The sequence below is a fragment of the Ooceraea biroi genome, chromosome 5 (genome assembly GCF_003672135.1).
Source record: "Ooceraea biroi isolate clonal line C1 chromosome 5, Obir_v5.4, whole genome shotgun sequence".
In the NCBI taxonomy this organism is placed as follows: domain Eukaryota; kingdom Metazoa; phylum Arthropoda; class Insecta; order Hymenoptera; family Formicidae; genus Ooceraea; species Ooceraea biroi.
In genome coordinates, this window is record NC_039510.1 from 14297568 (window position 1) to 14321740 (window position 24173).

At 42.4% G+C, this 24173-nt stretch overlaps 1 protein-coding gene across 3 annotated transcripts in view; it reads left to right on the forward strand.

Moving 5' to 3' along the window:
• The window catches only part of LOC105285210 (protein rhomboid), a 367945-nt gene that overhangs the window by 259512 nt on the left and 84260 nt on the right, over positions 1-24173 (forward strand). For all 3 annotated transcript variants that reach the window (XM_011349284.3, XM_011349285.3, XM_011349281.3), the window contains exon 6: positions 2757-2874. In XM_011349284.3, the coding sequence (XP_011347586.1) occupies positions 2757-2874 (118 nt within the window). The remainder of the gene's footprint in view (positions 1-2756; positions 2875-24173) is intronic.

Consider the following 24173-nt stretch of genomic DNA (forward strand, 5'->3'; position numbering starts at 1 on the left):
GTGAAAGATGGACAAAGGTTGTGAAACAAAACGGTGCATACATAAGTCAATAAATATTTATCGACATAAAAAAATGTTGCCTTTGAATTTTCCTTCAAAATCGGCACGAACTTTCTGGACGACCCAATATTTTTCTTCTGAAATGAATTGCAATTCTTTTAATACCCGTTATTTTTAGCTCGCAAATCTCTCCTGTATACGTACTTCTAAGGAAAACAATTATGCGCCAATTTCTTCGTGATGTTTGTCTACCTCTGCACTCATTATGTTTTGCGCCTTCATATCTCTCGTGTGTTTGCTTTAGAAATAGCTTCGTAAATTCAGACTCTGTCCAATCATACCCTCATTAATTAAACTCGCCAATTTTAGTCCGCTGCGAATGCCGACGAGTCTTTTTAAGAGTCGGTACAATTTTCTTCTTTTTCTAATTACTTGAATGCTGCTCGTTACTGTGCGGCCGAGCGTTTACCGATTACGTGCGCGTCTAATTCACCCGTTGGTAAACGGGATGCGAAAATGCAGCAACAATAGCGGCGACGAACCGGCGTTGTTATCAACGAAAAGATGCCTTTCACAAATTGGTAACGTGACTTTATTGTTCGCCCGATGCCATTGTATCGAGTTATTCCCAATCGGCGAAACAATTTCTGAATTAATGAAAGCATTCTAGATACGTACACGTGGAAACAATTATTTTCCGACCGCTGTCTTGAATTTATCTGCCGAATTTTTTCCATGAATCATCCTGTTGTATTAACGACGAGAACAATGCGCCGGCCGCATTTTTTCACATCACTCGCATTTCGCACGGTGTAAATGAATACGCTGCGGGTGCTCGTTCAATTTAAAAAAAAAAAAAAAATCCCGTTTTCGCGCAAGAGCAAAAATTATTTCGGCAAAGGCCGATGTAAACGCGTTTCAGATGAATGTGTAGATTACTTCATGGGAATGGCCACGTTTACATTCAATTTGCAGAATTTTTGTTGTATTTTTGTGCGCCCGATGTTATGCAAACAAAGTCTAATTTTGTAAAGTTCGGCACAAAAGATTCGATCGCGCGCGTTGCGATCTATTTTCCGCGTCCACGGTCACTCTTATTTCGAAATGAAGTGTAATTGGAAATATTCGATCGCGTTTGTTGCTTGCATCATTTGTCAGTGTAAATAAAATACAGAGGATAGCGTAAATAAAATATCATTATGAATTTCATCTTGAAAAATACGTTTTACTTCATCGAATGATTGTTCGTGAAACATTATTTGTTAATATGTAATTATACGCGTAATATGTATTATAATTCGCGTTTGCGAAGTTTCTTATACTATATCGTGCCGGCTAATGGAAAATTGTTTGTCATGTTGTGCAGATGCTCCTCGCAGTAATGCATGTAAATTTGATCGGATGTTCAAATAACAGTGGCTGTCATTCTTCAATATGTGCATTATTACATTTTCGATAAATACAAGATTTATTGCTGGGCTTGGTATTAATGTGTTGTAATATACATATATTATTAAACTTATCATATGTATTTTCCACTTCAATATAAGTATTATACTGTAAGGTATTTATTGTCGCGTGTAAGGTATTTATTGTTCTGGATATGTATGTGCAATATCGTTCGTCTAGCGTAAGTTAAGACTTCTGTATCGATTGACGCGCCTAATGATCGATTATCGACGTTTAGTTTTCTCCGACCGCCACGGAGAAGAAGGTGGCGCGCGGAGTGTGGCGCGCGAAGAGCAGAATAAAGTACGCCATAGCACGTGCAACGTCTCGTTATTATATTTTTCCTAATTTCCCGAGGAATACCTGGTAATTGCCGTCCACGCTGAGTTTCCGCCTACGTCATATTATATTAATACAGTTATACACACATTTTTAAATAATCAGGATTAAGAGATATTTTATATATGTTTCATCAAAGAGAGGTTTTATTATGTTTTTACATCGCACACTGCACATTGTGCAACAATATACTTGTCGTGCTTGCTTAAGGGGGGAGCCTGCTTTGGAACGTTGAAAATAAGGTATAATTTTACGAATTTTTTTGGAGAAACTATACAGCGGATCATTATAAAACTTTGATGCATTTATTAGTACATGTTTAAAGATAAAAAAAATTATTTTTTGATTTGAATATATCGCCTGTAGAGGTCGTCCTGGAGGCATCTTAGTGCAGCCGGCATTGTAAATTGGTGAGCATTCTCCTGCCTCCAAATTTCATCCAAACTGAAAAATTGAAATATTTTCTTGTTATTTATGAATTCCCATCGTCGATGAACCTTTAATATTCATAAAAACATTAAGTTAAACAATTATTTTTGCATGAAAAAGTTCAAAAACTTTGCCTAAAAATCGTACTTTTGTGTTCTAAGCTCCACCATTTTGGCACTTTTCAACTTTTTTCTTCTCTCTTTGGTTCATCGACGATGGGAATTCATAAATAACGAGAACATATTTCAATTTTTCAGTTTAGACGAAATTTGGAGGCAGGAGAATGCTCACCAATTTACAATGCCTCCAGGACGACCTCTACAAGCGATATATTCAAATCAAAAAATAATTTTTTTATCTTTAAACATGTACTAATAAATGCATCAAAGTTTTATAATGATCCGCTGTATAGTTTCTCCAAAAACAATTCGTAAAATATACCTTATTTTCAGCGTTCTAAAGCAGGCTCCCCCCTTAACACACAGATTGCAGATGTTTTTATATACCAATCAATCATCGTGATATATTCGTGCTTGCAGGATGGTCCGCATGATCGGCGATGAATTCCTCACAGAGGAACGGGACCGAAAGTTCTACGCCGATCACTACACGTGCTGTCCACCGCCCCTCTTCATCATCCTCATCACTCTCGTGGAGGTGAGTAAACAGAGTTATTTGTCTCTGTAACGAGCGTCAGATAATGTGCACGGTATTGTCCTTCGATTCTCTCGCACTTTGTCGTAATACATTAATACATTTTAACAATCAATCACGCTCGCGGTATGAAACAATGAACCGCATTGAGAATCGAAGCGTATCAGCGATCGCTTTGTTTTTACCTCATAAATGCTTTAACAAGACCTGGCGTTTGCGCTTCCATACCTGTTACTCCAATTTTGGAGATCGGAATCTGCTACAACAGTTTTCCACCGCGTTTTAACAATAACTCAACTTGCCTTCATTTCTCTTATGCAGTCTCGCATATCTCGCGTAATCCGTCTCTGACGAATTTGAATTCGGTAATTGTTTCACGAGATCCATGCCCGCGAGACAGTCTTCAAGCATCTTTAAATTTGTTTTTCCGACGCCACGCGGATTCTCTCCTTCTCTCGTGTACGTTGCCGTAGTATCGCGTTACGTGATCAAAGATTATAGTTCGCCGAGAAAGCCGCGCGTGTGAGACAAGGAGCGGTCTAATATCCTTTGTGGTCAAAGAGTTAACCGCACCTGCGAAAGAGCCACGCGCGCCACCGTGTCGTCCATTTCGCGTACGCATCTGCCCCTCGCACCCCGCGAGGTTCTTCATTATTTTCTACATTTTCGCCAAGATGAATAAATAAAGTAATCGTCCCTCCCTTCTAACGAGACTGCGTCAGATATTACGCGTATGTATATTACCCCGTCCCTTTGATCTCCTCGCCCCGACTAATATCTGCTTTGAGCTCTTCTTATACCCAGTCTCTTCTTTTTCCTCTCCGCCGCGCGTTCTAATGATCATTCTTCCGCCTTCCCTCCCGCCCTTTTTTGCTCCTGTGGCACGCGCGGCACGAGGATCTTCGGGACAGATTTATTTTGCCGGCCAGTCTCGTTAGACGGCGATTTTAACCTGCCGCAAAGGTAATTCGATACTCATGAGCCGTCCTCGTTAAAGCTCGCACGTTCTGCCCACGATACGAACCAACGTCTTGTGCAATGATGCTAATTGTAATTGCGTCTCTTTCTCCCTCTATTTTCTCTGCCGAGCATTCTCTCGCAGTGGGACCGTTTTAAATATTAGAGATTCATTCAACTGCCACGAACGCCAATGTGCCTGAAATTACATACATTGTAGGAATCGAACTAAAAATTCGATCTCGAACGGTCTTTATTTCGGACCGTGTTCCACGGTGCACAAATTGCAGTGAAAAATTTCAGTCTCCAGTTCGGACAATTTGAACGAAAGGAACTTGCTTTCGACTCGAAGCGCACGGAAAGACAATGCAATTGTCTTGCATCGGCAAGCAATGAGTCGACACAGGCAAGCGATTTGATGGAGTCGCGCGTAATGACGCTCCTTTGAGCGGTCGGTCGGATCGTGAACGCGATTAATGAATTTTTAACGACCGCGTTTGTGCATTATTTACGTGCGGACGATAACGTGCGACGTTAAGCGCGGATGTATGCGGACAACGTACTCGAAATTCGGACTTCAGGTTCAGAACGGCATTAGTAATCCGCCGGCCGGAATTATACGCTTCTACTGGCATACTTGGCATTCATCGCTAACAATACCTGCGCTCTCGTCGTTACGATGATAAAATTAACTCGACCGTAACCGTAATGCCGGGTCGGGCGAATGAAACGACCGGACGAGAGGACGCAGTGTCACCGCGAGGATTTTTTCACGTTGCCTCGCGCGATTTCCGCGCGTAACGTGATTTAGAAAATGAAATTGCGCACGCACAAAGTGAACCGCGCACGCACAGTGTTAACGACGGATTCTGCGACGGCTGCCGAGCTGATATTTTTATTATGTTACATTACATTATGCATTAAATCAGAAGAATATTAAGCTAATATTAAATTTGGTAATATCCCGGAAAATGATTGAATATCTGTTCAATTGATGAAAATGGGGAAGTGATTAAACTCTTCGCGACTATACGTTCAACCAATGTTTTAGTCAAGATATTTAACATACCGAGGATCGGAGCAAGTTGTGACGAACGATGAACGCGACCGCTTTACGCGCGGGTTAAAGCCGCGATCCAATTAAAAAACCTGCGTTTTAACCGGCGCTCCGTCCAATTTTGCTTTTTTTCCTTTTTTTTTTGGTTTTTCTTTTTCGTTTTTTCCCCCAATCGTTCACCGCTTTTTGATGCATGGATCGTGCGCGCGATCCGAGTTTGAATCGCGGGTATATCGGGTTTGATGCGCTCGTTAATTAAATCCCGAAGTGCCCCCACAGTGTAAATCGGCGGTGCCCCGGAAGTGCGATCGCGTGGGGATAAGTGGCCGCGACGTACGACGCCGGCAGGGGTAAATTGCTATCGGTAAGTCCTCTAAAAGGATACTTAATTGCCACCGCTCGTGATGATTTAATTAAATCGCGAGTATCGCTTCTTTTAGCCTCGCTAAAAGACTGCGCATTCATAATTTCATCCGGATGGAGGCTGAAATTGGATTTTAGCTTGCAGTAAGATGCAAATGAAGGAACGAAAAGAGAAAGCAGAAGAAAGGATGGAGACGTTACTGATGAGTAAATCGACTTTATTTAGACAGAATGGAAAGACATTTGTGTAATTTTTAGCAATCGGTAGCTTCTTCGGGAGCTCGCTTTATTAATTTTGTTCAAGCTTTCGAGCAATTTTCTACAGAGCGAAATCACAGGCGGGAGAAATAATCTCTTTATGCTCGCTATAGTGAGCATTTTTGGTTAATTAAATTCTCGGGTATCTCGTGTCATAAGCATCGATGTTGGCGATATTATACTCGTGGATCGCTGCGAACGAGCCGAGCATTTTGTGGTGTAAGCCGCTATATTCATACTACGAAGAGGAACGCATAATTTTAAATGGCTACATAATTTATTCTCTACAATTACGCGAAATAACACCGACAGCTCTGATAACAGCACGAAAGTGAGAAAGAGATAATACTTGATATATCTCCGTCATGATGAAACGAATAAAGACATAATAAATATCAACTAATTGCCAACCAAATCTCGATTTAATAGTAAAACTTCGTATTTATAAATGAGAAAGAAAAGACTGCATAAATTAATTATTCATAGCGTTTTTATATATTATTATGTCCTACATACAATACATTATAATTAATATGTATAAAATATGCGTCGTATGTATTGCACTATACATTAAATCACTCATTCAAAAAGCGGAAGAATTCAAAAAAGCAGAAGAAACTAGACACGTATAATTGAAACGACGATCATATCTGTATTCATTGTACGTGTACCGGTGTACGCTCTGGTCGCGACTTATTCGTCAAGGAATTTTGCGGTAATTAAATCCTCCAGTATCATAAATGCAGTAGAAAGCGATCCCGGAAGCATCGAGTCGTCAGCTCTGCTAATCGAAAGGTAGCTGCATCCCGGGAGCAGCACGCGAGGTGAAGTACGCTTGCTTGCTCTCTCGCCACAGGATAGATGTGCCGCGCAAAGGTAGGAGGGAAAAGGGAGGAAGGTGTACGACCAACCGTAATTTTAAACGGCTCACGGTTAATGCCCATTAGCGACTGGGTTAATACATGATTCACGCGTGCCAGAGATTGTCACATTCGGCTCGATTCTAATTATAATTTATCGCCCGTACGTGCTCTCCCTTCCTTCCCCTCCTCGCCTCTGACACCGGTTCCCGCTCCTCTCGATTTCCGCGTAAAAGCATCACTGGCACGCGTGCACGTTGCATCGGTCAATAATGATATTGACTCTTAAAACATTAATCCGGGATCGTATGCATTATTTTATTTGGACTTTACGTTATACAATGTTTTTCACAATCTTTTGCGATTCTTCCTCTCGATGAAGGATATTTAAATGGTAAATTTAACAGTTCATTTTAACGCGTGATTGATTAGCAATTAATTTGCGCGATAAACACAATTAGCACTCTGCATCTATTATCTCGTGATTTTCTGATCCGGTTACGGAATTCTGATTCCGCCAGAGTTAAATAACAGAGAACCGATTCTTCGTGGCGCGAGTAAATTTCTGCACAATCGAAAACTTGTGTTTTTCTCTTTCCTGTTGATATTCGCGATGGTTTTCTGATTTCCCAGCGGCAATCGTAACGTAAGCTATCGAGTGTGCATACGATGATAACGTGTCCGGAGTATGCATGTGTGTACGTGTGTACGCATGCACTCATAATACGTTCCGGCTTATGCGGATTACGGGCGGCGATTTAAACACGCATTACTACACGCGTTGCAAACGAGCCGAGCGATTACTTATGCGCGACGTATCGTAATTCCGCGAGCGCGCCGCTTCTCACGCCGCGACATCATCGAAAATAAGATTGCCCATTAATTTTCTGCTCGACCGATCCGTCCGATGACTCGCTGGAGATTCCGGAGATACGAAAACGCCTGCAGAGAGAAGGATAAAGGCTTGCAGAGAAGCGACGACATCCGTGAATCGGAGAACATCTCGCGAAAGAGCCGCTCTCGTGAAGTCTCATCGCGATACTTAATCAGACGCATTACGATTGCATAAGGACTGGAATTTCGCTGGAATTCCGAAGAGTCACGTTACGTAACGCGCGGATTAATTCCTTTTTCCCTCCGTGCCGTTATCATATTATTCGTGCGGAACACCGTTTTCTCCGCTAATTGGTATCTTACTTTCGAGGAAGCTTAAGCATGAATCAATAATAAGCAGCCGTTTCACTAATTAATGCCGATCTTCTCTCTTCTATTGTTAGATATCAGTATTCTGGCCGCCGCATAATGCCTCTCGTCATTCATTCCTCTCTTGTTGTCTGTTATCGCAGACTCTTTGCAAAACCAATTAACGGCTCGCTCCCGTTTTCACCGTATCAACGTGCTGATTGTAATGGCTGATGGTTTTCTTGCTTGCGTACGTCTTTCGAGATCGATGCAAAGATGTAATCTGAGCATAAAATATTGCGGTATAAAAAAATTAAATGGTGGAAAAAATGTGACCAACAATATTTAACGCAAATTGAAAAATTCCGAAACAGGCGATTTATTATGAAAATCACGTGAGTCATTCTGAAAAGATCATATCATAAAGTATTAAGTATGAAGTATATTATAAAATCATATTTGATTTATGCACAGTTTTTATCATTTTTATGTATTTCGAAAACAAGAGTGTTTTGTGTGACGAGATTTTATATCAATATTTGGTTCCATAGTATTAAACAAACTATGGTATTTTTGTAGGAAAAAATATCGTATAGAATAATTGATAAAATATGATTCAGTTTTGATTTGTTCTTAATCAAATTTGCACTATCTCTGGTAAGAATGCAGCGCTTGCTATTATACACGCACATAGGATATATATATTGTTTACGCGATAACTAGCGTTGTCTGTTTCTGCTTTGTACGTTCACCACCATATTTTGCAGCAATGAGCGCGCCGCGAACTTTTATCTCAGCGCACGTGATATATTGTCTTGGCGTCGCGACGTTCGTGTCGTCCTCCAAGTCTTCTCGCTTAGGTCCACGAGATGGCCCGTAGCTTTAGCTGGTGTCTCTTTTCTCACCCGTATCGTCTTGCGAGTGTCTCTTCTCTCTGAAGCGTCCTCATTCGCTTCTCCGTTCAGCTCGCCGTTACAACTTCGAAATAGGTTGGTGTAGAATTTTACTCAAAGGTGCAGTTCGAGAAATTAATCTTGGAAATGGAACGTGATAAAATATCGGATGCAGAAAAAAGATGTAATAAAATGTCAGCTATACATAATTACTTTACTTATATTTGTCGTACGTTTTTTTAAATTTATTGTCAACTAAGCAGAGACTAAAAAGAGCCTGAACGTAATTCATACAAAATACTCCCCAGTTACTAGACTAAATTTTTTTTTAATTGCTGCAAATGTCTGATATCACTTTTTTGTATGAAAATAGATTCACATTCGCAGCGCGTGTATTTGACATCTCCCTTTGCTGGTTTAAAAAATTTTTTAAAGTTTATTGTATTGTATTATTGTAAACGATTTTAAAAAATGATATATAATTGAATTTATTAAATCTTTTTGTCTTATTTTCCAGCGAAAATATAAATACACATACATATTTGTATTAAATCGTGACACTTTATATTTATCGCTTAATTTTCAGAATTATGTTTTTAAATTATCTTTGTGATCTCCTTTAACACTCTCGTGAAGTCTATTTGGTGTTCACTCACGTTTGTCCTTCCTTTCAACGTCTTGTTTTGCGACACTCTGCGAGGCTCGATGGTCACATGTATAGGTACTTTTAAGGACGCGCATCTAAGGGCGTGCTAACACCAAACGCGGGGAAATAAAAGCGCATGTAAAAGCGGGTGTTTATGTATTTAGGGTGTGCGAGAACACACATTGTAAGGAAGATCGGGGAAGAACTTCCGCCCCGTCTTATCTTCTTCCGACTCCTCCAGGCGAGGGTGGACGTCGTCGTCCCATATTCATCCCCTCGTTCACCCGCCTGTCGACGTTCGAGTTTCCGCAAATAAATGTGTATCTGTTTTGTCGCGCGGTGCCCGGCAGACGAAGTAAGTTGTTTCTCCGGTTTCTGGTTCATGCGTTTCCGCTTCCCGCTTCTCCTCTGCTCCTCCTTCCCCGCTCCTCAACTCTGCCTTCTCGATCGCGCGATCGTGCGATACGCAAGATTCGAAATTTTGAAGCGAATGGAACGGTTCGCACAACGGTGCATTCGGTCTCTCGTTCCACCCGAATTGGCCTTCTCTCCGTCTCGACGATGAAAGATTTGACACGAGGGAAGCTATTGATTCGATTATCCCCCTCGGCTTTAGGAGGAGAGGTGTCCCGACGACTACAATACGTAACTGGATACCTCTAATCATAGACTGTCCGACGCGTGTTCACAGATTCCAGACAGATTCATTGGCACGTTGGTCATGCGTAGTTGTATTTCGGGGAGACGATGGGCACTAACATCCTCTTATTTAGTGTTCCATGCACTCGTATATTTACTTGAGTAACATGTAACAATATCATTATTATTGCGAAGTAATATTATTAATGGTACATAATGATGCAATAGTAACGTGTGGATTTTATATTCCTCATAGCGAATTATTATTTTTCCGCTAATATCGGACATCTAACGGCTATCAAAATCTCACGATAAATCGTGCATCTCACATATCTCTCGCACGCGTGACCGATTTAGCGCGCGTTCCCTCGCGCGAACGCGAGGGATTACGGACGCGCATGCCGATCTTGGCAAGAAGGAGAGAGCGCGAGATGAGGAACGAAACGGAAGGAATCCTCCATCTCTCCTCCTTTCGAGCCAGCTAGCCAGCTAGCTAGCAGTTCTCGACGAGGGGAACCGGTAATCTTTCGCGCGGAACCGGCCTTTATTTCTGGCTGTCGCATATTTTCGCCTCGCGACGTGCTCGCAAGGAGGGCCGATCGTCGGAGATGTCGACGACGGGAGTCTCCTCCGCTCTCCGCCGCTTCGAGAATCGATAATCTCGATCCATCGTTGGCTCGTTCCACACGCGTCGTGGCGCCTTTTCTTCTCGATCTCCCGTTCCGCGTTTCTCGTCTCGGTTTCTCGCTCCCGCTTGATGTCGTGCGGATGCACGGTTATCTAAATAACCGTGAGGCTTTATCGATCGATACGTTTTCCTCCTTTCTCGTTCGTCTCTCTCTCTCCCTCTCCCTCCTCTCTCTCTCTCTCTCTCTCTCTCTCTCTTCCCACAATTGCGAGTACTTCGCACCGCCTCTGGAGTACCTCTTACACTCTCACGTGCGATGTCGTCGGGCTGACAGGACTGATAAAGGTCGGGTCACACCACGCTTTAAGGCCTCGTCGATCTTTATGAGCGTTACGCGCGCCGGTTTTGTGGACTTTGCGACAGGTCGCTCGGCGAAACTCGAATTTGCGGCGTCAAAGCGGGAGCGATACATCCGAGCGACGGTGCATTTAGCGTTAAACGCGGCTGGCTCGGTGTTCGGCTTGTCTGATACGAAGGCAAAACCATGTCCCGTGACGTGACATCAAGAAAGTGCTACGTACACGAATGATAATGTATTATTATCGCCGTATGTCCGACGTTAGATGCGCATGATGCTGCAAACGAGCTTTACTTCTCTGATACACCATGCGTTACCACCATGCGTCTCATGAACATTATTATGAACGTCGACCGTAATTCGAAAATCCTAAAGCGGAAAACGGTAATATGGTGAATCGAATCTCATTCGACTATTAACCAATATTCACGATAATGGCCTTATAATTTATAATTATAATTTATATTTATGATTATCCGAAACTTTAATTGTAAAACACTTGTAATAGATTTACACATCATGTATTTAATCGTTGATGATGCAATTTGCAAGCTTGTTCGCAAGTGCAATCTGCAAACTGAGCGAGCGCCGAACTTCCTTGTCCTGATCCTTTAATGGTCGCGTTGAATCGTGTCAGCCGCACGGTAAAACTGCGCAAAGTTCACGGAGTCGATAGGACGACACAGCGACACGATACAGAGTGCAGTAACCGGAAACTGGGCGACCTTGAGATAAGGGCTGCCGGATATTACGAAGACGTCGAAGCAGGGTTTGCCGACCCTGCAGTCCCTTCCCCGCGTGTTCGACGGAAGGGAAGCTGCCGAGTGAACTGCTCGCTGCCGCTGCACTTTACCGTTGCACGTTATATCTATCTCTCGCCTTAACAGCAAACACCCACCCGAGCTGCAACATCCCCTTCCGCCCACCCTTTTCCGTGCCTAACTAGTCTCTCGCCGACTAAACTAACGTCGTTACATCGAGACGATATTACTGGAAGGAGCGGCGCTGCTGAGGTCAGCCTCCGCAAATTGCGGGCGTACAAATATTACGCAATTATTTGAAAGGCCATTGTCATCACGTCGGACGTTAATGTTTGCGAGAATCCCGTTTGCTCGCGAGATGCGAGATCCGGCACTCGCGAAGCGACATGACCGAGGAAGCTGTAATTTACGTACTCGGCCCGTGATACGACCGAGAGATTCGCGTCTCGCCGCCGATCAGGATACAGATACTCTGCGGCAGGAGAGGAGAGGCCAAAGATTTCGATGCGCGGCAAACAATCGGCGAGTCGCACAATCCAATTGCACAATAAAGTCTGATTCGGGAAGTTTAATCCACGGAATTCCGGAATCACGGTGAATTGTAGGAATCGAATCTAATAGATCGTATTGGAAAATTAACGTAAGAACTTGGTTAGATGCTTTATTAATTAAATGCTCATTAGTTTAGAGCAATAATCGCACGTGACAAATTATGCCGGTATAATAATGTTTCATTTATCGTTTATAAACGATTTTTCGCCATTTTAACGCGCGTCCCTCGAGCAACGGAGAAAATCTAAGCTCGAGGATTCTGGGCATTATTCGGAACAGCCGGGCGATGCACGGCGGATATGAGAAGGGACGAAATTCGGGACTGTCTACCGGTGAAGCTGAATCTCCTCCTGGACGTCGGAAATCCTGCACAATCCCTCGTGAACACGTATATTCCATCGGTCCCTCCACGGCCGAATCCCGATTGGCTCTCGGTTGAGCTCGCTTATACGTTAACCATTACTGACGTAGTTGCGAACAGAAATTGATTAATGCGATTCCATCTCCCGATCGTCTTTGTCGGATTTGATAGACCGTGTGTCACAAAAGGAAGTTCACGCGTGTACAGAAATTCCTTTCTTTCACTCTCTTTCTCGACGCGATCCGAGCGATTCTCGTAACATCACATGATTCGAGCTACGCCGACACGAGCAATAGTTATTTTTTGTCGTCCTTTTTGTCCAGGTATATATAAATTTCTTATTTGATTCAGCTATCGTCACATTGCCTGAATTTAATGAGATTTCCTTGCAAAAGTTATGTGCGGTTTCGCTTTCGGACTGAAGATATGAAGTGCAGAAAATATAGCGCGCTGAAAAAAATAATTTATTCACCGTGATATCGAATTTACATATCTTAAATGCATAATATACCGTAATCGTGTTAGGCACGATTCATGCTAGACTTTACTCAATATTTACGTAGCATTTATTTACTTAGTATTCAAGCAACAATGGTAAAGCTGATGCATGCACAAGAATCGGCGGTCCCGAATTCCGATTACAAGATCGAGCGTCTTCCACTTGAAAATCGCGCCTATCCGTTCCACAAAATCTGATCCGGTTCGCGCTCGAGGAGAGCTCGCTCGCGGATGCTCTCGGAGCGATGCGCGAAGTATAAGCGTCGGTAATGTGCCTATACGCGCGACATACGGATGCGCGTATAGTGCCCTTCAAAATTCAATTCCACGACTTCGCGTACTCCGCTCGGTCCCGCGATACTCGACCATCCGCCTCCCCGGGGAATCAAATTTCCATCCGCTTCGATCGCGTTGCCGGAGGTCAGGCCGAATATCTCGCGCACAAACGCCCGCGCGGCGGCCGATCGCGGATTATTATTTAGCGGTTGACCGCTCGCTCTCGAACGAAATCGCCCTCTCTGTCCCGCCATCCGTGAGCGCGATATTGAGATGTAACTGAATCATCTCTTTCGTCCTGTCATCCATCGCGTTCTACGAGAGAAATGATTTTACATGGGCCGAAAGATCGCACGCCATTTTCCTCGCTCCTCGATGGTGGATTAAATGTTTCGTATATTCACATCGCTGCTGAGAATTGTCCATGATTGAGCAATTGGAATAGCATGAATTTCAAGCTCATACTTCACATTATAATCATTATTAGTTTTCTGTCTTTGAGACAGTGCGTTTATTCTTTTTTAGCCTTCTTTGAGACTTAATTCATATCGTCATGGGAATGATTCGAATGATAGATATTTCCGCACGAGAGAGTGCAATCATCGATGCAACGCACGGCGGCTTAGCTTCGCGGACAGACGAAGGTGCGAGGACAGACAAAGCGATGAAGCGTCGAGTCCGAGAGAATTGGCTGACGCCCAAAAATTTATTATATAAACTATGCAACAGCGACCGCGGGTAATGCCTCGAAATCGCGGAAACAACGATGAAATTGCGACGGGCGGCGATAAATTTTTACGACCCGCTCTCGCACGTATGTCGCCCGGCGATTTCATCGCTCATTCGCGACCGAAAACAAAACGCATGTATCTACCGTTGTGCGGTTTATGCGGGCGCATCCTCTTCCTCTCTCTCTTTTTTAACTGTTAATTTAGCGCACCGCCGTGATATAATATTCTGTTCGGCGTACACGCGGGACTCGATATCTCGCTTCATGCTCGCATGCTTGCATTGTTATTTTATTCCTTTATTCTGAGTTATTCTCTAAATGTGGAAGAGTGCGAGCTGCCATCGAATCTCCCGTCTTTCCTTTCATACCACAAGCGGAACGATGTACAAATTCGCTACGCGTGAGAGCGGTTTATCCAGCTGCGCGCAAACTTGCGTAACGCACTTTCTTGGACGGAACGTCCGCGAAATGGATCCATCCTATCGCGGGTCGTTATTATTATCGTTCCTCGGCCCAATTATTCCTCGTGACCGCTTGGCGGAATTCGCGATTCTCCTCGCATTCCCTCGAGCGCGGAATAAACGTGGCCGCATCGCGCTGCGCGTGCAGCTTTCCATCTCTATTTCCTCACACGTGGAGCATATTAATGCATGTACGTGCACGTACACGAAGATTCGGCTAATTATCCCGCGACCGATAAGATTAGCCCTCATGGATCCATGTGTGCGACGGGAATGTTACGACGGCCAACGCAGTCGCGCGCTGGCGCGTTAATTTACAAGATGATTTAATAAAGCGAAAGCGTGTATATTTTGACGTTAGCACGCAGATACATACGTATTTTACAAGAATGTTCCAGCAATCTCTTGCTGTACACGCCTGGCGATATTTCGGAATAAGGTTAATCAGCTTTCCTCGCAAGAAACTCGCTGCATAATAATCTCAGAAGCGGATGCATAGTTTTTCTGCTGCTCGGGAGGTCCGCGAGTTGGTTCGTGTAATCACGCGATCGCGATTTTTCAGGACGATATACCTACCTCGTTGAAAAGCCGCGCGCTCGCGCGACTCTATAATATTATATTTAACGGCGACGTGTGCGAGTCGTCTATATAAATTTTCGCTGATTACCGCGCGCTCTAATAATTCCGCCCGCTAAGCGGAATTCGTAGCTGTGCGCGAATTTCGCGAAATTCTACCAGACAGCACGGACAGAGTGTCTCCGCTGAGAATGAAGCCGAGTTAAATTCTCATCGCGCCACCGACGATTTCCGTGGTATCATGTCGCCGAGCGAGTGAATTTTTGAGGATTCGGATTTCTATTTTAGCGCGCGCGATTTTTGTTCTGTGAATTTCGAGATAGCTGCGCGACGAGAAAAGAGAGAGACAGAGATAGGGAGGAGGAAGAGAGAGTAGAGATAGGTGTTCACATTTTATTTCGCTTCATTTATTTTATTAAATTGTATATAAGAGAAAAATATTTCACATATACCTATATACGGACGTTCCTGTGTGAATTGTATTTCTCGCATGGATACACGAGGACACTGAGACATCCACGAATTTAATTTAATCTTATATGCAATATAATATACGTTGACATACGTATATATAAATAACATAAAATTTGATGTTATTCATCTGTCGCAAATAATATATAAAAATTCAAGAATCTCAATCGATCTCTCACTGATCAAGAACGCGACGCTCGTAAGCGGAGCGTACATTTTGCGGACCCCTGTTCTTTTCTGTCCTCCCGAGTGAGCAGCGCTCATGAAACTACCGACGAATTGATCGGTTTGATAGCGGCGAATCGGTGTGATAACGCGATCGCGAGAAATACGCGCGAAAAGCGTAGCGAGGAAACGAGCAGAGGATCGCGCTCGACGCAAGCGTGCGTTGCAACCCTCCCGCATATATTTGCCACGCGTGCGATAACAGCGACGATACTCCCGCTAATGGACCGCCGGGCGATAACAAAACAACGGGGCTACTAGAAAATAACGCATCCCCGCCAAGAGAAAGAGGATGGCGGGAGGAGAAGGGGTATTTACACGGCCGCAGGCAATTGCGACTGCAACTGCCTGCGACCTGCAACCTACCATCGCGCGGACAGGTGCGGACGCGCTCGTACGCTAGCGCGGTATTACGCCGCCCAGTGCGTGCGTGTGGTTTGACGCAATATCCAGCGATATCAAATTAATGTTTATTCAAGTGGCCGCGACGTAAGCGACCGTGCCGCGGGGGAGGAGGAGGATCGCGTTGTGGATCCACCATCGCGGAGATCCTCCCTCTCGATCCGGTGCACGTGTCACATTCGCAAGATCGATCACGCGACAACGAAGGGAAGAGAAAGGGGGTGGTTTTGCAGCCCCTCACACGATGAGTATCGTGTTCGTCGTCATGCGCGTCGCACGCGTTACTCGTTTCTCATGAAATTATGACGAATTACGAATTATACGCGAGGCGAATATGCGTGCTGCAGCCCCCCGAGTGGTGCCCCGAGGGGTTCCACTGGGAAGTCACCCCGTAAGTCCCCGCAGTCCAGACGTCAATTTCGCGCGTGGCGACGCGAAACGGGTCTTCAGGGAAATAGGCGTATTGTCTGCAAACTTTACGTCCCTCGGGGGATAGAATACTCAGTGACCCTCCCCGCGAGCGAGCAAAGGCGCGCGCGGACGCCAAATGACCGCGGAGGCGACGTCGTTAACCTTTCGCGGCGGCACGCGATACGTATCTATTGTGCGAATTTATCGCGCGGGTCAACCACGCGGTGAAGCGAAAGCGCCTGGGAACACCGACTTTCACCTTCCGACGTGAGATCGATCGGCCTGTTTATCGCAATGCGATATCCCGACAAGTCACCGTCATATTTAAAAAATGTAGGCCGCTGCCGCCTCCCCTTCCTTCAGGAACCGTAATCGTTGCGGACGATTATGGGGTTTTCGTGAAATAGTACGAATGAAACGAAGCCGACGCATGTGGGATTGCTTCGATTCTCGAAATACAGTTACTTATCAGTAACTGTATAATTAATTAATGGTTCTCTCACAAAGGAAGTCGTTAGACCGTAATCATAATTTGGAAAATTATTCTGTGCTCTCATTCTCTTCAATTCCGCTGTTATTTCTTCAGATTCGTTTGAATGTGACGTTCAGAAATTGGACGGACATTAATCCTGAATCACTCCATGAATACGACAGGATTAAGCGGGATGCAAGCAGTTAATCGCGTCTGTTTTACGGATGTTAATAGTAGTAACAGAGTTCGAATTGGAAAAAGGCGTCAGGCTCGTGTGTCGGATCAAACAAATGTTCCGTCACAATAGGTGTCGATCCGTTAAAAGCGCAAATAACCATTTATAATGCGAGGAATAAATCCAGTTGTTTGTAAATGCGACGCAACATTCGCGAGACCGTAGTAGCGTGCCGCAGTTGCGGCGCCGCGCCGCGGCAAATAGATGGGGCACCGTGGCAGTTCTTTTGGCGTCTTTCCAATTTCGATAATCTGATCGCGTGGTCATTATTACGCCCCGTTATTGGCCTCGTTATTTAGCGCTTGCTAAATCCCAGGAAACCGCATCCCACGCGTTTCCTCCGTTATCCCGCCAGTTGAAAGGGAAGATCCAAAATTGCGGATGCAGTGTCCCAAAATGAATGAAATGATGGGACATGAATTTTGGGACACGTGAGTAATAACAAAAATGTGGAGAGAAAGAGCGAGGGGAAGAAGACAAGAGACTATATCCATGATTTATATTAAGCCTCATTTAATTTTAATGAAAATATTTTACTACAAAGTATTACATGTTCCAAGCTAAATTGTGAAATTTTCCAAAGTCTCTGACAATATTGCGTAAAATTGCGCGGCAGATATTATTAAGTAATTAACAGCACATTACCTGTGAAAATTACAGTTTAATATCTGAATATTACAAGTAGGTAAATCAGTGCAAATTAAATTTGTAAATATTCAAATAATTTATATAACTTTCGAATTATCCCAAATACTCGTTATCCGCTTGCTCGAGACCGGACATCTGGATTATTTAGCTAACTCGGATATTCAAGTGTGAGGAAAAAATAATTCGATGAGGATCAAATAAACCGAATCACCGATAAACAGATCCGGATTCACGATTGCAGTTTAGATATTTCCCATAACATTTTAAGATTCCATGCTCCGCCGTCTTTTATTGAAAGTGCACCACATCAGCGACGTGTATTTTAGAGATCTGGAAACGTCAATATTACGTGCTGCACGGATGGCGCGATGAAGGTTTCCGGATTAAGCGTGGCTTAAACATAGGGATTGCGCTCGCTGGAAAGAGCCAATAACGCGTCTCTGTTGCGCGGCGTGGCAAATTGAAGGCGCCAGGAATACACACCTACACATACACACAATCCCTCTTTCATCTGCGCTTTATTCTTCGCGTGCGGTTTCCTAAGGATGAAGGAAGTGGAATGGTGTGAGGTGTTCTTTGGGGTTGAACCGTGCCTCTTCTTTTCGCGTTCGAGCTCGTAGGGCGGGAAGTAACGCGATTTCGCGCGCCCGGAGTGCGGGAGGGTGCGAAACGAAGGTAAAGGGAAGGTTTTTCAGACGGGCGTAAGCGCGCTAACGAGCGACGAGCAGCGCGGAGCTACTCGACGGAAAATAAAAATCTTTTTTCGGTGAGGGTTAAAAGATCGACGCGAGCGAGTTAGAGAAAGAAAGAAAGAAAGAGAGAGAGAGAGAGAGAGAGAAGTGATAAGTGACGCGCGCGTTTTATCTTGCCGATCACTCTTCCTATAGAAGATGAAGCTCCGACAACCACAAACGGAGATGAAAGAGTTAAATGAGGATTTTACACCGCTGATCGTTGAAAAAAGTTCTTTTCTCTCGAATATTAATTTTGAAAATAGGATTGATTGGGATCGTCTAATGTCTAAAAGAAAAATTTACATCTCTTATCATGTGATTGAGCTACGTAAGAAGTATAATAATAATTGCTATATAGAGTAATATATATTATATAGTATGCTAGAATACTAAGAGCATATGGCATAATATAGAATATTTTCTTCATTGAGAGACACTTAGGTGTGATTTTGCAGTCGGAGATCAAAATATGCTTTACAAGAAAATGAATCTGTTATTTTGAGAGACTAGCGTAATAAATGTTTCGCGCAGAAAACACGAGAGAGATGCTTGGTTGTTTAAAATCGACGCTTTAATCATTCTTCTAATGAAGAGTAAACAATTGGTAACTATATACATACGTACATCTGTGTAATAAACAACGAGATGCAGGGGACATATTTACGTTCGGTTAAACTGCAATTGCAATCGGAATGCAAGCAGAAAATACGCATTTACGCGTCCGCATCGCGTTTATCGGATGGTGCAAAATGATTTTTTTGACAAGTGTGAATTAATGGCGCATTTTATTACGTTACAGAAAACGGTAGTATGAAACATATACAGTAGAGTTGCTACAATCACTAAATGCATCGCATCGGGTACCCTGATGATTGACGCAATGCAAAAGTGTTCTTTTCTGTCGTATCATTCATCTAAAATTCGATAATATTGTTCATAATAGAAGAATAAAACTTGCGAGCGCATTTGTTTAGTTATACATACATATATTTAAAGTTCCATTATACCGATGTTCTAATTACGAGAACCTGTTGCGTAAACAGCAACGTTCGAAAAACAAATTGAAAGGGAGAAGTTCCTATTCATTTATATGAGCACGTAATTATACTTTATCAAAGTACAACTTTTGTGTTATTATTTTCACTGCGTGTTATTATTTTCATACATTAATTACATCGTTTAGAATTTATATTTCTTGATGCAGTGCGGTTTTTAATTTTACACAATCGGTGGTAAACTTCCACGATAATCGTACAAGGTATCCACTTCTCGTCGGGAATGCATAATGCAGCCAAGTAATCACGACACTCGTCAACACACAAAATGCGAAGACAAGGATTTCGCATCCAAACGGAGACCGCGCGATAAGCTTGCGAGCAAACGCATTCAAAATTTCTTCTCGACGTCGGCGGCTGTTGCTGTTGCTGCTGCTGCTGAAAAATTCACGAGTATTTCGTATTCGCTACTTTGCTGGTCGTTTTACGGCCGCTCGCCGTTCATTCGTAAAAGCAAAGTACTGAAGCGCGGAATAATATTTACGGTCCTTTCGCGTCGCGAACTTGGTACGACGCGAAGATTTCTGCTACTTCGCTCGTGCACATCTCTCGTGCACATCGCTTAAATTGTATTTGCTCGTTAAATGATAGTCCTTCAGTCGAATATGCTGCTTCTTACGAATTTTCTACGATTCACGAATGTAAATTATGGGCGTAAGAAAGTTCTGCCTCGATAAATTGATTGCGCGTCTCCTGCTTTTTCAAATGCTCTCTGGATGCTCTCACGATTCATGTAGCAACACTTTTGTAAAAGTATTATTTCAATAGTGCTATATAAGCACGAATAGTGCAAATATTTTTTAATATTTATTATGGCTTGTTACGTTTTGCATTATATTGCTGTTATATAATTATTTTTTACATCATTATTATTAAATTATTATTACTATTAAAACTTCTTCCGAAACATGGGTATTATTTTGGTGTTGAATAGTAAACTTTAAGAACACACGTGGCGCGATGGATGAAGCCCTTACCACTCTCCGACACCCTTCAGCTCTTCCTCAGACATTTATTACCCGGCTTTTCGACTCGCGTGAGTCTGGCTTTTCTCTCACAAGAAAGTACATTTCTAACGTGTTTACAGCCGCGTCGACACATTTGTGCAGACATTAAAGACATCGCCCTTAGATTGTCAAGTAATTGCAAAGTGGTTTCGTCGCGATTTTGTTAATAAATGGAATGGAGATAAATGATGTTACATGAGAGATGTCGTATTTTTCTTTTACTTCTCATAAAGACATAAAGACATATACATTATATCATAAATTTAAGAACAATTGCAAATATAAATATTCTTTAAGAAAAAAATTATATAAAATTTTTTCTCATATTAAATTCTTGTTATTTCCGTGGTTGTTTAGAAATTTAATTAGATGATGATGGATTGCGTGGACATTCATGAAAGTTTACAGATAGATAAATAGAGCAGGGAAAGGAGGGACAGAAAGGCAAATTGAATTCGTCGCTGGCACGCTTAGTTAAAACGTCACATTTCGTGCTATCGTGCGTTAAACGGATCAGAATGGCATGTAATTATTTCCGGGCGACAAACTCGTCGGCGATGTAATCAAACTCGGATTAAAAGCGCCGCCCGTCTTCGTTAGCAGCGGCGGAAGAATTTGAAAAATGCCGAACCTCGTTTTAAAAGTTCCAACGACAATTTTTCATCGTCATAAAAGCCAATTTAAGCCGTCCGTACACTCGATCCGAGTATTCTCCTGAAGTTGCAAACAAGACTTCACCTGATCCCGGTCGATCAAAGCGAAGCCGTCGAATTGTACCGTCAGTTATCGTCGCGCTGCGTCTAAACCTCACATCACCGAAGATGCTGCCGAATGGAATTTACTATAATTTTCACCTGTCGCGCACGGAAACCGCATTCGTCGCAGGTATAATCAAGTCTCAATTAAGCGTGCCCGTCTTCATCAAAGAGAGTATAAGAATTCCACAAAACAGAATTAATCGCGAAATACGTGCGCGCATTTCGTACTGAGAATTAACAGTGTGGAGTTGTTAAACGAAGATATATACAGGGTGGGGCAATAACTATTACCACCTTAAATATCTTCGAATTTATAAGGTCCAGAGGAAAATTTATGTAATCAAAATTATACGGTACGAAGGGGGCTAACATATGGCGATAATAATTTTTGTCCTGGTGGAGGCGCTTCGAAGATATCAAGGTCACCTTCATTTTTTTTAATGGGTTCGGTAGGTTTTTTTCCATAATTTCATAGAGGAGCTTAAAACAAGTACGGAACTCATGACACAAAATTATTGAACAAGATTAAATGTAAATGAAAAGGATAAAAAATACATTTTTATATTAAATGAAATTTACGTTTAAAAGATGTACGAAATGACGCTTTATTAGTATGTTTTGTCGGAATGTTTTGATTTTGACATTCCTCATAAATGATGATCAACTTGTTCTTCAATACCAGATTCTCGTTCAATTTGTCGCGAACTAATGTGCGGATTTTGAGCCACCATTGTGAGAACTCTAATTTCATTCCCTTCGTTAGTTTTTCGCTTTTCACGCTCACTTTTACGTGTATTTAAGCTACCGGTTTGTCCAAGTTTATCACACACATTTTTAAATGCTCGACGCGAAGGCTGAGTGCGATTAGGATATCGTTCAGCGTATAAATTTTGCGCTCTCACTGAATTTTTTTGACATTCTCCATAAATGAGATCATTCTCCATCATGTCGACTTGTTCTTCAAATGAATACATCTTGCACGATTGACTTATCTATTGATACTACTTTTTATGTTTATCTTATCCTGTGAACTTACTAAGATGGCCTTCAAAGGGTCTTTGTTTTCATTGAAATAAGTTTACGTCACTATTTATTTTCATCGATGTATCCGTTTGAGGAACAAGTTGATCATCATTTATGAGGAATGTCAAAATCAAAACATTCCGACAATACTTCTACAGTAGAAGTTCTACTTCAAAATGTCAGTCTCACGTGGCGTAATAGGCATTCATAGATGTGTGGTGATAATATATTGATGAGCAAAAGTAATAATATAACAATGGCATGTCTGTTAATTTAAAACAAGTATTAATTATAACAATATTTCGATTCATGATACCGGTCCTTTATAGAATTTATCTACTGTATGCACCGTACAATACGCCGAAATAACGTAACGTCAAATAAATTCTGCCCGGCTGACAAAAGCTTTTTCATTCGCTGGTATTATAATCGTGATTAAAATTAGAGGGACTGAAATTGCGGACTCGTGTATAATCAGTGAGCGAAAAACCAGTTTTTTCTACGGCACGTGACCGGCGGCAACAAGTATTGCACTCGCGGTACAAAGGCAAATGCAAAATTCAGTAAAAATGACAGCGGATATTAGAATATCAGAGATATTCTGATAAAGGTTCCACTGACGACGGATTTACTAATTATACGTAGCGCCTACGTCATGCATGTAGAATTATTACATATTGAGAATATTTCAAAGGGTGGACCGCGCCCATCGACTCCGTCGTTTCCTCCCACGGGAAATGAAGCTCGCGTGACAGGACGACGATTACATCCTGCGCCCTGGAATATTAGTGACAAGTCGAACTTCCGGGGAGATGGAATCTTCATTAAATAATATAAATCTACGAACGTGTAAACCGTAATTTTATAACATTACAGTTACATGTATAAGTATAAATAAATTAAATAATCTAAATTAATTTTGATTTGTAAAATGAAAAAGAGAAAACAAAGGGAGAAAATATCATTCTGAACTTGTGCATAGTTTCTTCATTGTATCATGCACACTAATAATACTAATGTTAATACAAATAATACTAATGTTTCGTGTACATGATTCGAGCGTGAAAGAAATTCCAAAATGGAAGTTTTACAAGGCTTCCGGCTCTTAGCGTGTCGCGTTACGTCGGATTCGTGTCCCGCTCGTGCCTACTTTTAGCACCGTTTGAGGCAGATGGTCATCCTTAGTTTCCCTAATTAACGAGGATCACATGGAAGGTTTTCACGCGTTTAATGCTGTATTTAGCTTCCTTTGCCTTAATAGCTGGAATAGCTAAAATTAGATGAACCCCTAATTGATTGCGCATTAAATAGAAATCTGTTTCCAGATTTCAGTTGTACAGAAATTTTTGTTAAGCGGATAATACAAATCTGTAATTTTGATCAAACATTTAATTAATAATTAACCATATCGATAGTGCAAACTACTTTAAATTTACTTTTTTATTGCAAATATATATATATCATTTATGATGTAACAATAATAAAAGATAACACAAAAAGCTAAAAAGAGAAAAGAACAGCATCAAACAGAGTGTCTCCTCCTGTCAAGTGTCTTCTAAAGTGTTCGTCCAGCTGAGCCTTCTTTCCCATTCGATTCCGAAAAACTGCGTGCGCGTGTACGAGAATGCATAACAGATGCAGGGTGGAGGGAAAGGGAGCATAAACAGGTCGGGCAACGATGGAACGCTTCATGTGACAGAAGTGGCGCGTGGACCAATGTACTAGACTGGTATCGCCTTCACATGTGCGTTGCCTGCCTCCTCTCTTTTCTTCCATCTTTTTCATGTTTCGAGAGCCTCGATTCT